Raw genomic sequence first — 15,399 nt, 5'->3', positions numbered from 1 at the left:
TTCCATGTGTCTGTATTTTTGTATATTCATATATGCTACACACTTAAAAATCATTTGAAAATTAATCAGATATCTTTTACAGTTATTTAGTTTTATGAATTTTGAGTACTAAGGTTTTCATTTTAATTTCATACATGTGGCAGTTTTTGGATGACTGTCTGAGATTAAGGATTGAAAAAGTAGATCTTCTTGCTTGCCACCTTAGTTGTGCAGTTTATTGCCATTATACTTCTTCTTTCAGGTCATGTCCAAACTGTTGCGCGTGCATCAAAACTTCTTTCTTTGGATGATCTTTAGGCCAGGATTTATAAGTACATTGCTTTCAGTCAGCAAACAGCTTGTGAAAGTTTTTGCCATATTCAAAAGTCAGCTAAAGTTGACAGCACAAAGCCGTGTTTATATTGAATTTTAATGAAGAACATATCAATATTCTAAAAATTTAAATAATTAACCTTTAAAATTTTTCTTTTTAAGTTTATAGCACTTATGCTTCTGAAGATATTAAAACTTAAAACTGCAGTAAGACTTCTTGTGATACTTTTTACATACACACACAAACTCCAATATTTTCTTTGCTCTTTAGAATCAGAGTAAAATCTAATTTTATGTTTGCATGCAGTGATATATATATAATGGGGTAATAAAATAGCTTTCTTTCGTTTAGACTGACCTTACAATGCTGAAATTAGCAGCATTAGAAAGTAATAAAAACCAGGACCTGGAAAAAAAGGAAGGTCGTATAGATGACTTGCTCAGGGTAAGTAAGAAGTCATGGAGCGGGAAGAATTTGAGTAAATTATTTGGCAGTAGTAACACTGGTGAGAAAATACTTATATTGTAAAAAAAACTCTATTACTGGAAAAAAAAATAAGCCTTTTCTTTTAGTGTAAGTACATAATTGAAAGTATCAACTATTAAATGATAAAAACTATTTTATTAGCTCTTTAAATGTGAATTGAGAAACAGTTGGAGAAATAGAAGTTTATAAAATTTATTTTTACTTGATCAACTATCCTAAGACAGATATCCATTTCATGGTAGTTTTAAAGTTAATTGATTTTCTTATAAACCTGACTGCCATTTGACACTATACTAGAGGAAGTAACTACTGCAATTTTGTGAGATTTTTAATGGAAACTTTATAAAAAGACACATCAAAAAGTATGCCTAATAGGTGAGTAAGGGGTAAAACAGTGGTTCTCACCCCTAGCTGCTCATTAGAATCATTGGATGGAAAGTGTGGAAGGCACTTTATAAAAGTACTGATGCTTAAACTCGACCCTGAGGGTTTCTGATTAAATTGATATGACGTAGGGCTTGGGCATTGGTAGTTTTAACGGCTAATTTAGCCAACACTGAGAACCGTTGGTATAGAAACTCAATGAAACCATCATCCGTGATCATGTAATTACTGATACCTTTGAAACATCCAGTGTGCCTGCCTGGTCCCATCCCATTCACTCTCTCACATCCCTTTACCATTAACCACTATTCTAAATTTTGTATTTATTTATTTCTTATGCCTTTATGTTTCTTTATAGTTATATTACATATATCTTACACATTCTTAACAACGTATTATTTCACTTTATTTTTGAACTTTATATAAATTACAAAATTACACTGTTTGTACCATTTTGCCCTGCTTGTTTTCACTAAACATTATATGCGGGATTGTCATGTAATAATAGTTTGTTCATTTCACTGCTACATAGTAAGGCATTATACGAATATATTATAATTTATCTTTTCTGCTCTTGGTGGACATTTTATTTCTACTTTTTGCTAATATGAACAGTTCTGCTAAGAATGTTCTTGTACATATCTCTGTGGCACATGTGGAAGAATTTCTCTATGGTATATGCTTAGGGAGAGACATGGCCAGAGTATAGGGCGTGCATATCTTAAACTATACTTTATAATAGCAAATTTTTCCCAAGGTGGTTGGATCAGTTTCCATTCCACCAACAATGAGCAAGAAATAATCTTATTGCTTATTATCCTTGCCAAGGTTCATTATAATCATATTTAATTTGGGGGTTCAATTTAATGGGTGTAACAAGGTATTTGTTATTATGCATTCACTTTATTTTTTGAGCATCTTTAAAAATATTTATTAACTATTTGTATTTCTTCCGTGAAGTAAATGATCATTTTTTTTGCTCATTTTTCTTAATGGGTTCCTGTCGTTTTTTAAATTGATATCAGTTTTTTGTTGGCCATATATGTTGATTTTTCTCCCAGTATGTGAATTATCTTTTTATTTCTTTGTACTGTCTTTTGATGATTAGATCATTTAAAATTTATATGATTAAATATATCTTTTTATTTATAGTTTGTACCAAATTATTATCAAAGATATACCAAAATAATTTGTTGTTTTAATCCCTAATGTCATAAAGATGTTCTTCTATATTTTCTTTTAAAAGTTTTATAGTCTGCTTTTTCAGTACAAGTTGTAAATCTCACTGGGATTTATTTTTGGGTATAGTGTGAAGTAAGGTTTCATTTTAATTTCTTTCTATGTAGAGAACCAGTTGTCCAGACCACGGAATTAAAAGTCCACTTTTTACTTCCAGCCCCATCATGCAATCTTGTTTTCATATACAAGTGGATCTATTTCTGTGTTCTGTGTTAAGTTCCATATTCTATTTGTGTATTCCTATACTGGTACCACAGCATCTTTTTATCATTTAGCAGTTGTCTTTGGCTGTTAGTAACAGAGAACATAAACAACAGTACTTTAAATGAGATACAATCTTATTTTTTGAGAGTAGAACAGAAAGGAGGGCTCCAAGTCAGAGCATGAGGGTACAGTGTCTCCTGCCCACTGAGTCACCCGCCCAAAACCAAATCCAGTTGGGGATGGAGGTGGGCCCTTCCATAGCAGGCCCAGGAGGAAATGGTGCTGTGATAACCCATGGAACACAGTGCCCCTCACTAACACACCCGAGACAGGCTTTCCTTTTCTCTACATGCTGCTCACCTCTGTGAGGAGAAGGGTGGAGGCGCAGTCTTTCCCTGGCCCCTGGGCTAGTGAGGGAGGCTGGGTGGGGCACTGCAATTGCAGCTGCTACTGCCACACTGACCATTAATCCCATATGTGACTGAGGAGGGCCTGGAGCCTGTTCATCTGTCCAGACAGTGATGTCTACACGTGTGTGGTTGGGCTCTTATCCCCCTGGACAAGGCATAAGGGGCCACGGACCTTTGAATGGAAGGTAGTAGGTTTTGTGGAAATGCCATTTCACTGGTCGTGCTTTATTTCCGGCCAGGCAGAGCCTTGCTATCAAGCAGAGACGACTGAGCTGCTCAGGCCGTAGGTGTCTGGACAGGTTTCCATAAACAGCAGTACTTTAAATGAGACACAATATTGTTTTTTGAGAGAAGAGCAGAACCGGGCAGCCCAGGTGTGATGGCTTCACGGTGTCATATGGGATCTTGGCTCCTTCAGTTTTTCTGCTCTTTCACCCTTAGTACATGGCCTTCATCTTGAAGATCATATCAAGGTACAAAATATTTATTAGAGTCACAGTTATGATATCTGTGTTCTTAAGCAGAAAACAAGAAGAGGAAGGAAATAAAAAATGCAACAATTCCGTGTTCAGCCTTCTTGGGTGTTCCACTTAACAACTTCTGCTTACATTTCACTGACCATCGTTAGCTGCAAGGGAAGCTGGGAAATACAGTCTTTTAGCTAGACACATATCAATCCAGAATAAAATGTTGGTTTTCCATTACTACGGAAGAAGGAGAAAATAGATTCGGGTGATTATAATTACTCTAGGTTTATATTAAATCTTGATGTGTGGTTGAACAAGTATCATCTCCTTTTTGGCTACTTTTGGCCCTTTGCTGTCTTAGAGAAGTGTTAGTGTCAGTTTTTCAGTTTTCACACACATAAACAATTTGTTGGGGTTCTGTTTGAATTGCACCTAATGATAAGGGTCTGATGCTAAATTCCATTTATGTTCCTCTGAAAGTATCTTTATTTTACCCTTTTCCTTGGAAAACAATTTTATTAGATACATACTTTTAGGTTGGCAGCTATATTTTCTCCCAGCATTTTTGATGTATTACGCCGCTGTCTTTTGGCTTCCACCATGATTGGCCTAGACCTGTGGTTTTCAAAGAATGATCGCCAGACCAGAAGCATCAACATTACTAGGGAACTTACTAGAAATAAACTTTTAGAGCCTACTCTAGAGCTACTAATTCAGAAATTGGGAATGGGTTCCAGTAATCTGTGTTCCAACAAGCTCTCCAGGTTGTTCCCTGGTGACTGACTGTACTAGACTAATCAGACTCATCTTCTGAGTTTAGAGAGAAGCCCCTTGCCTGAGTGTATGGCTGCCTACAAAGTTAACAAAATTTGTATTCATATGGCCAAGAAAGATGGTGAGAATAGTTAACTATTGGATAGGCATCTGCAGTGTCTTCCACAAGTTTAATGGAGAAAGAAGTTTTATTAGTTACAAAAGATGGAAGAGAACTCACATTCATTTTTAAGTGTTTAGACGCTTTGTATTACTATATTTCAGTTATTTTTAATTAAATGAGGTAGAATGGTGTTGCTCTGTTTTAGAAATAAGAAAACTGAGCTAAGGTTCAGATAACTTGTTTGACTTAGCCCAGATTATATATCCTAGAGTGTGGATTTGAACCCATGGAGTATGGATACAAATTCCATGTACTTTTCCACTACACAGTTAAGCAGCATATAACAGTATTATTCCCATGGTAAGTAGATGTTTTAACAAATTTTTTAGTATCATATTCAAATACTTAATCTTATTAATCCTTCTCTTTATGAAATGTGTTCAAAATGTATAAATATTCTTAAATGTCTCATATACACAAATTGTAGACCTTTTTCATTGTCTACTTATGTTGTAGGCTAATTGTGATCTCAGACGGCAGATAGATGAACAACAAAAATTACTTGAAAAATACAAAGAACGATTAAATAAGTGCATATCAATGAGCAAGAAACTACTTATCGAAAAGGTAAGTTAAAAGTTCAATAAATTCTCCCTCTCCTTTCACTAGCCCCTTTTACCTTGTATGCTTTTAAAATTTAAATTAATAAAATTGAATGATGATTCTTCCTCCTTTTTTCAGAGTACACAAGAAAAACTGTCAAGCAGAGAGAAGAGTATGCAAGACAGATTACGCCTTGGGCATTTCACGACTGTTAGACATGGTGCTTCATTTACTGAACAATGGACAGATGGTTTTGCATTTCAGAATCTTGTAAAGTTAGTCACTCTTACATTGTAAAAAATTTAGTATTCCTTTGGGTTTTCATTACTTTCAAAGATTATAGATTTGGAATTATGTTCTACATCTACTCCTTACTATTTGATATCAGAATTTAATACAGTTGAAAGGAACATAGAACAGGCATTACAATTTTAGCTTTAGCAGACTTCTTGATTAGTTAGCATTCATCTGTACAGTATGATGTATTATTCTAAATATGACTTTTCCAGAACATAAACTGACCTAGCTTTTTATAGATTAGTTGGGAGGGAAATTGTTAAAAGTTTGAACTTTCATTGGAAGATTTATATCTATATATCTTGGGATTTTTCTGCTTAGTTCTCCGCCCCCCCCCGCCACCCCCATTCCCCAGTCCTTACTTCAGCACTTGCCTGCTCTCTATTCCTATGGAAAAGACAGGAACATTTTCTCTGCAGCCTCAGACATAGTAACTCATAAGTCAGTTGAACTGAGCATGTGGCTTTAGCACTTCTGAGGTAAACTTTAAAATGGAGAAATTGTTGTTGCCATGTTTTCTTGAGTTCAGATGGTGGTAGCTAAGGGTAGGTTGACTGTTGATGTGTTGAGCCGGGATCTATGCTCCTCCTTTTGTTTTTTGTTTTTTTTTTTTAGCTGGAAAACTTTTAAAAACCTGCAAAGCAAGAGTGGTGCCAGCATTTAAATCAGCTTTCCCAGAGTCAGTCCAGTTAAATGGAAAATGAAGGCAAAGCTTTATTTCACATAGTATCACTTAAGCACTGCTGTTTTAAACACTGGTTCCCAGGACTTAAGCACAGAATGGTCTTCTCTCTATCTCAGTTGATTTATCCAGCTTCTGTTCAACACAATTGTGCTGGGTGTGAGGTATACTATAATGAAGGACAGTGTCTTTATGATGGTAGGAAGTTTGGGTTTTAATTCTGTGGATAATAGGGAGCTCTTACAGTGTTATGTGTGGTGTGTGGAGTCAGATTTGAGTTTTAGAAAGGTAGCTGGTGGTGATGTGGGAATAATATTGGAAAGAACATAGATTGTTGACAGTTCAAATGGAGAAGCATCCAAATGAAAAGTGATAAGGCTTGAGCTAAAATATTAACAGTAGAAATGGAGAGTAGGAAATACGCTTGAGATAGAACTTACAATTTTCGGGTGTTTTTCTGAGCTACTAAACCCAGATCTACAGTTGTCCTGGTAATGAATAAAAGAGAAGTTTATATAATATAACCTTATATAAACTAAAAATATGAATTTAAAATATAAACTCTGCCGGTTGTTAAAATTTCTCCATTGAGCTGTCAAAAAAAGTAAAATTGGAGCTTCTGGGTTGGTGAACATGTAGAGATTTGGGGAGGGTATCAGGCTCAGAGCATGGAAACTCCATGTGTTTTCCCCATAACTTGCCCTATGCATCTCTTCCATCTGGCTATTTCTGAGTTGTATCTTTTTATAATAAAGCAGTAATCTAGTTTTTAAAAAATTACTTGCATTTCTTATTACTAATAAGCATTTACTGAGGGCCTACTGTATGTTGTTACATATACATATTTTATATCAAGCAGTTGATATTTATCAGTGTAAATCAAGCTATATATCTGTGATATAACCCGAAGTAGTTGGAGGATGAGAAGAGAAATAAATAAAAATTAGTAATATTATATTAATAATCTCTAAAATGTAGGTCATTACTGAATAATCAGGGATTAGATATATATCCATTCCAGTAATTCTTTTCTTTCATTATTTAAGTAGGTTATTGCTGTTTATTTTCATTAATAACATCTTGATTGTACCCGAAACTAGCTTTAAAATTAATTTTTAAATAAATTGAAATTATTTATAACCACTTCAAGGAGAAAACTGGATTAAAGTCTTATTCTAACTTTGCTATTCTTGAGATTTTTCTCCACCGTTTTACTCTTTTACCTAGGTGATTCTTGATTCTTTCCCTCCTACCATGTTCTGCTACTACCTGGCTAGAACCATAGGACAAGGAAATGTGTGTAAAACCAATTCTTCGTCAGCAGAGTAGAGGTTCTCTAGTTCTGGTTTGAATAGGGGTGGGGGAGCAAGGAATTGAAATATTTGACTTGTTCTAAATCTGAGTATCACCACCATGTAGAGTTTAAAATTTTTTCCTAGTGTGGTGAGGTGACCTAAGAGGGAACATAATTATATTAGAACAAGCTTAAGGCGTTGTATGATAGGATGGTTTTAAAAAGCTTCAGTTGGAAGCAGTAATATTTTTACTTATATTAATTGCCCATTTTTCAAAGCCATGTAAATTTTTCTTGCTATTTTCTCTTTATTTATTTATTTATTTTTTGCTATTTTCTCTTTAAAGTGTCAAAATTCCTTCTTTCTTCCTAAATTTCTGAGGCCAATTTTTGTTTCATTTCAAAATATCACCTACCCATTCCCAAAATTTGACAGAGATACATTTAGAAAATAACACTCTATTAAATTCACATTTGTCTTTTGTAAGTTTTTCTTTAAACAGTAAGTAATGAGATGCATGTATAAAACCTACTCTTTAACTCTGTTAATTCTTTTTTTTTTAATAGCTCATTTATTTTATTCAACAAATATTTATTGAATGCTTAGCATGTGCCAGTCACTGTGCTGGGCACTAAGGGTACAATAGGGTATAAAATAGTTGTGGTCTCTATTCTCATGGAGTGATTTAGTCTAACCAGACACATTCTGATCAAGTGTCTGTAGGAATATTTGTTAGAAAGGAGGAGGTGGGGAGCTACAAAGTACTATGAAATTATATGTGGCAGCACATCTTTTTCTAGTTCAGGGGGTTTAGGGAAGACCTTATTCAGAAATGAATGTTTCAAATGAGACGTGGACAGTGAGAAGGTGTTGGTTCACAAGGGTGGGACCATAAGGTTACAAATTTATATTATATGATTTTTCATGTTTAACTAATGTATTTTCATGTTTTAACTGTGAAAAGTAATGGAAGGTTAATTTTCTTTTACGTTTATTTTTATGCAGGCAACAAGAGTGGGTGAATCAGCAAAGGGAAGATATTGAAAGGCAAAGGAAACTTCTAGCCAAACGCAAACCTCCCACAGCTAATAATTCTCAGGCACCCTCTACCAATTCTGAACCAAAACAAAGGAAAAACAAAGCAGTCAATGGAGCAGAAAATGATCCCTTTGTTAGACCAAATTTACCACAACTGTAAGCCTGCATTTTTAATTTTCCTTTTTTTAAATTGTTGCCAGTGAGCATGAATGTTAGTAATGGATGTTATTTATAAGTAAGTAGTAAAAATCATTATGGCCAGGAAGGAAGGCAGTATTGAAAAAATTTACTTCTAAAATAATAATAAGCCCCCAAATCTGAATTCTACCTAAGTGTGGAGATTTACTAATCCTCTTTTAAAATGAAGACTTAGGTAGCTAAGAAGAGGCTGGAATCCACTTTTTCTTCCATGTCTGAATGATAGAGTCAGTTATCAGTTTTGATTATTCCAATTCAACATTCCTATTAGTGTTCCTTTTTCTGAGAGAATGTTAAGTAATCTCAACCTATGAAAGCAGCACATTCAGAGGTTATAGGTATTGTTTTTCCCCTTTCTGCTTCTCTTTGTTTTCTAGGTTTTCTGCTTTAATGATGAATTACTTCTTTAAATTTTTATCTTTTTTTTATAAGTTAATTTATTTCTTTATATATTTATTTATTTATTTTTGGCTGTGTTGGGTCTTTGTTGCTGTGAGCGGGCTTCCTCTAGTTGCAGCAAGCGGGGGCTACTCTTCTTTGCAGTGCGCGGGCTTTTCATTGCGGTGGCTTCTCTTGTTGCGGAGCATGGGCTCTAGGTGCGCGGGCTCATAGTTGCGGCTTGCGGGCTCTAGGCGTGCAGTAGTTGTGGCGCATGGGCTTAGTTGCTCCGTGGCATGTGGGATCTTCCCGGACCAGGGCTCGAACCCGTGTCCCCTGCATTGGCAGGCAGATTCTTAACCACTGCGCCACCAGGGAAGTCCCTGAGTTACTTTTTATAATTCAAAAGTCAAAGACATTTAAAAAAATTGTTATGTGCTTATCATAGGAAATTCAGAAAATATGAAAGAACATAATGAAACAGTACAGACCTTGATCCCGTCCCACAGAGAACACCATTGTTAGAATTTCAGTGTATAGATGCAACCTAATTTATATAATTTTTCTGTTCTATAAGACCTTATATAAGTTTATGTGAGTAGAAAATACATACACACACCCTCCATTTTATATTTAATATGTTTCTCCTTTGTTGAGAAATAATGTTTCATCTATGCTTTGAAGCCCATTCCCTGCTACATCAGGGACCTCTTCTATTGATACCTCCTTTATTTTACATCTTCAGCCTTTTGCTCTCTACTGGTTCCTTCCTTTTAGAAAACAAAACAAAACAAAAAAATTCTCCCTCAATTTAAATCCCTCCAGTCTCCATATTCTGTCATCTTTATAACTAGGTTTCCAGAAAGACTTGCCTGTGCTTGCAGTCTCTTCGGCCTCACTTTCCAGATCTCTCCTTTCTTAACTGAAATTGTTCTTTTAAAGATTATCTCCTTGATACCATAGACATTTGAGTCTTTAACTTGGCAGCATTGGATATTGTTGACTTTTTCCCAAAAGGCTCTTTCTTGCCTTAGTTTTTGAAATAACCTGTTCTCCTAATTTTCATTTTAACTTATCTGGCTACATCTTCTCAGTCTCTTCTTTGGACATCATTTACCTTACCAATTTGTAAAATGTAGGATTTTAAGAATCTGTCCTAGGCCATCTTACTTCTTACTCTATGTATTCTCCTTGAGTATTAGCTACTCCTAGGGTTTCAGTTAGCATGTATATCCTGCTGACATCTAGACTTCTTTCTCCAGCCCACTTCTCTCTCTTGAGTATCATCAAATGTTTGTATCTCAGTCTTGAATGTCATATCCTTGCTTAGTTGATATTGGTACTTAAATGCCTCACAAGAGCCTTTAATGCAGCCTGTTCAAAACTGTATTTACTAAACACACAAAATAAAAACTGTTTATTTTTATCTTTCCCATTTCAGTCCCCCCGACACCCCCTCTTTTTCTCTCTCTCTCCACACAGACACCCACCCACACACACGCACACACACGCACACCCCTTGCCACCTCCCGTGTTTTTTCAATTAGTACATGGTACCACCATCCTCGCAGTTCCACATGCCAGAATTCTGGTTGTCACTCATAGCTTTTTGATCAAGATTCCATTTATTTTTCTTAATCCATTTTCATTTTATTTTCCATTAATAAACAGGTGATGATAATCTTATATTTTGAAGTCTAAAATGTACTTCCTTCTTTAAGCCTTTCCTAATTTTTGGAGGGGTTGTTGTAAGTTGGAATTAAATCCTTTGGCTCTTGATATTAAAAAACGACAACAAACGATTTACTTTTCATAAATTAGTAAATTTGTTGCTTTAAAAAGGGTAGATGGGTAGATGAGCGATTATACAGGAGAAAGTGTGTGTTAGCTTAACTCCACCCCTGTAGACACCCAATCTTCTAGAGCTCAAATGCGTCTCCTGCCACCTCTTACTTGGGTTCTCTCTCCCCACACCTACCCACCCCGTCACCTTTCAGCTTTGGTCTAGGCCTTGAATCCATTTTCAACTTGTAGTCAGAATCTTTTTTTCCAAAATAAAAATATGGTCCTTTCTTTTTCTTCCTTGTAAACCTAACATAGCTCTCCATTGCTTGAATGATATCATCCAGAAAGCACTTTTGACTTGGCAGCTTCTGACCTCTCTAGCCTCATCTTTTGGCATTGACCAGTGCCTCCCACTCACCACCAAGTTTATTTGTTTTGGGTTTTTTTACAACAGGTTTTTTATTAACTATCTATTTTAGACATATTAGTGTATATATATATGTACACCACCAAGTTTTAAACTCGAACCCATTGTCTTAATTTCTGCTCATCTTTTAAATCCCATACTAGATATTTCCTCCTCTTGAGAGCTTTTCCTTGATCTTTGAAGGATAGGAGTTAATTATCACTTTGAGGTATTGCCATAGTGCCCTCTGTGTATTCAGTCACAGCATCATCATTCACTCAGTTAATGACACTAGAAACGTCTTAGATGTTTGCCTTTCCCTTGTTCTCTGTGTCTATTTCCATAACATTTTTGTATCTGTCAGTCTTCATTACCACTATCTTACTATAGGACCGCATCTCTCTTTTTTTTTTTTTTTAAACTTAAATTACTGTTTCTTACATATCTCATCATGTCATTTTCATGTTTAACCTCCTTCACTGGCCTTCAAGATAAAATTCACTCTCATGAAAACCCTTTATAGGCCTTCTTTTTTCTCTCATTCTCCAATGTCTACCCTATGCATCCTATATTAAACTCTTTCAGGTCTCTATCTAAATGGACTATGCTTTCTTGTTTCTGTGCTTTTGTACATCTTGTTCCTTGCCTTTCTTTATCTGTCTCATTTTCTATTTATCATTAAAGTCTTGCCTCCAATGCCAATTCCAATAGGAAATCCTCTTTGACCTTTTTTCTTCCCAGTTTCTTTCCCATTTCCCCTCAAGTTAGGTGCCTTTTGTACATGCCTGTCGATATTGTAACATTTATCTCACTATTTTATCTCTATACTCCCAATATCTAGTCCAGTTCCTGGCATATGGAAAGTGGTCAGTAAATACTAAATTACAATACATAAGCATTTGATTGAATTTCATTTTCTCCTTCTCAGAAGGCCATTTTTTCTAGTTTGCCACAGGTGTTTTGCTTCCGACTTGTCTTCTAGGGTGCTAACAGCCCTAACTGTAGTTTATTAGTCATAGACTTGTCTCATTGTCATCCCATTTTACTGCATATGTTGACTTAGAACTTATACTGCTGTGTGTTCCTGGAGTGGCAAATGAAGTAATACTACATGGCAGTTAGATTGCATCCTTATACAAATATAGATTTAAATAGGAAAAAAAGCCACAGAAGCACTTTGATTCATATATATTAATTTGATTTTAGCAGCCATACTTTGCAACTGTCTTCTAAAAACTTCTTTTGAATCCCTGTTTGTGCAGAACATCTAGCATAGTTACTAGAATAGAGATAATGAATTTTTCATTATTTTTCTATCAAGAAATTAATATAGAAAATAAAGTCACTGTTATGTAGTGGTTAGCATTTTAAGCTCTGTAGTCAGACAGATATGGAATCCAGCCCTGACTCTTCCAGGTTGTTTTTTTGGTAAGCTGTTTTACTTCTTAAGGCCTCCATTTCCTTGTGAAAGTACCTACATCATAATGTTGAAAGGATGATATGAGGTGATGCTTATAAAGTACTTGCATGGTTCCTGGCTCTTAACTAATTTTTAACTACCAGCAAGATTCAGTCAAGTTTTTTAGGTAGTAATTTCTCATTTTAGTCACAAAGACTTACTATTCAGAGTAAATAGTTTGCATAGCTAGTATTAGCTATGGATAATGTCTAAATGATCCTTGCTTTAATTGTATATTATTAATACATGTTAATCAAGATTTTGACTTCATGTTAAATATGTTTTAAATTGTTTTGATTTTATCTGTATATTTTGTGTTTCATGGAGGATGATTGCAAAGTAAACAATAATATTTTACCTTATATTTTATATGAGTGAAGTTTTAGAGGTCACTCTTTTCTCATTTAAAGCTTAAATTTTAACTCAAGATTATATTTTATATAGCATGAAGTTGTTATTTGATTGATCACTTGTTCCTGGTAATTAACATAACTGACTTTTTTAAAGTAATAAGATGTATTTTTAGAGCAGTTTTAGTTTACAACGAAATTGAGCAGAAAGTACGGTTTCCATATACCTGCTGTCCCCACACATGCACAGCCTCTCCCACTATCAACATATCCTGCACCAGAGTGGTATATGTGTTACCATTGATGACCCTACATTGACAAGCATTAACACCCAAAGTGTAGTGTACATTGGGATTTGCTTTTGGTGTTGTATATTCTCTGGGTTTTTACAAATGTGTAATTGATTTTTTAAAAATCCTGTCTGAAAAAATCTTTCATTTGTGCATTTAATCCATTTTAATTTCATGTATTTACTTACTTATTAGGGCTTAAATCTCATCTTTCTTCTCATGCTTTCTATTTATCCTGCCTAGTCTCTGTCCTTTTTTCCTTTTTTCTTACCTTTTCTTGGATTGCTTAGTTTTTGTTTGATTCTTTTTCTGTATTAGAAGTATGTTGTGTTTATATACATACATATATATACACACACACCCCTACCTAAAGACATTGTCTTGTATAGTCAGTGTTCATCTAAACTTTACCGATGTATTTATCACTGTTTTGTTCTTCATTTATCCTACATCTCTGATTTTACCTCTAGTAAGATCTTTTTGCCTAAGAATACCCTTTAGAAATAGCCTTTTAGTGTGGGTCTGTTGGTAGTGATGTCTTTCAGTTTTTGTTGGTCTGAAAATAACTATTTTGCCTTCATTCTTGAAATATTTTTACTGGTTTTATTTATTTATTTATTTTTAAAAATTCATTTATTTTGGCTGCGCTGGGTCTTAGTTGGGGCATGCGGGATCTTTAGTTGCAGCATGCGGACTCTTAGTTGCGACATGTGGACTCTTAATCGTGGCATGCAGACTCTTAGCTGTGGCATGCGAACTCTGTAGTTGCAGCATGCATGCAGGATCTAGTTCCCTGACCAGGGATTGAACCCAGGCCCCCTACATTGGGAGTGTGGAGTCTTACCCACTGGACCACCAGGGAAGTCCCTTTACTGGTTTTAGAATTTTAGGTTGGTAGTTATTTGAAGATATTATTTTACTGTCTTCTGACTTAAATTATTACTGTTGACAAGTCAGCTGACTCTGTAGAAAGACAATCTTGAATGGAGCAAAAGCAATATTTGGAGATTAGATAACTGAGAATATTTTAAAACAGATGAGCAAGATGAGTCTATAGATTCATGAAGGCCAGAGAATTCCAAGTAGGATGAATAAAAAGAAATACTCACCCAGACACATGATAATGAAATTTCAGAAAATCAAGGCAAAGAGAAATTCTCAAAAGCAGCCAAAGGGGGAAAAAATATATTAGAAATAAAAGTTAAGAAAGAAAACATTCTAGGCAAATACCATCTGAAAGAAAACCGTATTATATCAGACACAGTAAGTGAAATTTAAAGCAAAAACAATAACAGGAAATAAGGTGATTGTTTCATAACTATAAAAGTTTAAAATCACTAGGAACATATAGTAATTCTAAATTTGTGTGCATAATAACATACCCTCAAGACAGATAAAAAATTGACAGTACTTTTAGGAGATATGGCCAGATCCACAAATTATAATGGGAGATTTCAACACACACATGTCTTAGTAATAGAACAAGTAGATAAAAATAAAACAATATAAAACAGAACATATAATGTGGGTATAGAAAAATTCAGTGGGATTGACAGACTTGACCTAATGAGCATGTAACCTCCTAACATTTGCAGAATGTATGTTCTTTTTAAACAGGGACTTTTATAAAAATTGACCATGTTGGGTCATAAAGCAGGCCTCAGCAAATTTCAAAGGATTGAAAGAGTTTATGTAAGACTGACATTGTTTCTTCCTTAAATGTTTGGTAGAACTCATGGGTGAAACTTAAAGGATTGGAATTGTATGGAATATGTTCTCTGACCACGGTGGAATTAAACTAGAAATCAGAAACAAAAAAGATAGTGCAAAAGTCTCAATGGAGATGAGAAGACATTTTTAGATGAATGATAGTGAAATTGCTACATAGCAAAAATTTGTGAGATAAATCTGAAACAATATCTAGATGGAAATTTATAGCCTTATATACGTATATAGGAAAAGAAGAAAAACTAAAACTTTATAAACTGAACATCTATTTCAGTAAGTCAGAAGATGAGCAGAATTAACCACAGAAGGAGGAGAAGAAAGAAAAGAGCAGAAATTTTGATACAGGAAACAAACATACAATATAGAGAATCAACCAATCCAAAAAAGGTGTGTGGGGTTTTTTTGTGGGTGAGGGGGACTAATAAAATTGGAAACAAGAAAGAGAAAAAAGACAACCATTATCAGGAATGAAAAAAGGAATGTTGCTACAGAGTCTACAGGTATTTAAAA

The 15,399-nt window shown here is 34.8% G+C and overlaps 1 protein-coding gene across 3 annotated transcripts in view; it reads left to right on the top strand.

Moving 5' to 3' along the window:
* TLK1 (tousled like kinase 1) overlaps window positions 1-15,399 on the top strand; it is a 196,858-nt gene that overhangs the window by 138,604 nt on the left and 42,855 nt on the right. For 2 of the 3 annotated variants that reach the window (XM_082465376.1, XM_082465374.1), the window contains exons 8-11: window positions 665-757; window positions 4,897-5,007; window positions 5,122-5,258; window positions 8,263-8,451. In XM_082465376.1, the coding sequence (XP_082321502.1) occupies window positions 665-757; window positions 4,897-5,007; window positions 5,122-5,258; window positions 8,263-8,451 (530 nt within the window). The remainder of the gene's footprint in view (window positions 1-664; window positions 758-4,896; window positions 5,008-5,121; window positions 5,259-8,262; window positions 8,452-15,399) is intronic. The other variant, XM_082465375.1, reaches the window with a different exon arrangement.

This window comes from Balaenoptera physalus, assembly GCF_965194825.1.
Source record: "Balaenoptera physalus genome assembly, chromosome: 6".
NCBI lineage: Eukaryota > Metazoa > Chordata > Mammalia > Artiodactyla > Balaenopteridae > Balaenoptera > Balaenoptera physalus.
Note: the sequence above shows the minus strand (reverse complement) of the source record. Positions and strands in the feature narration are given on the sequence as shown.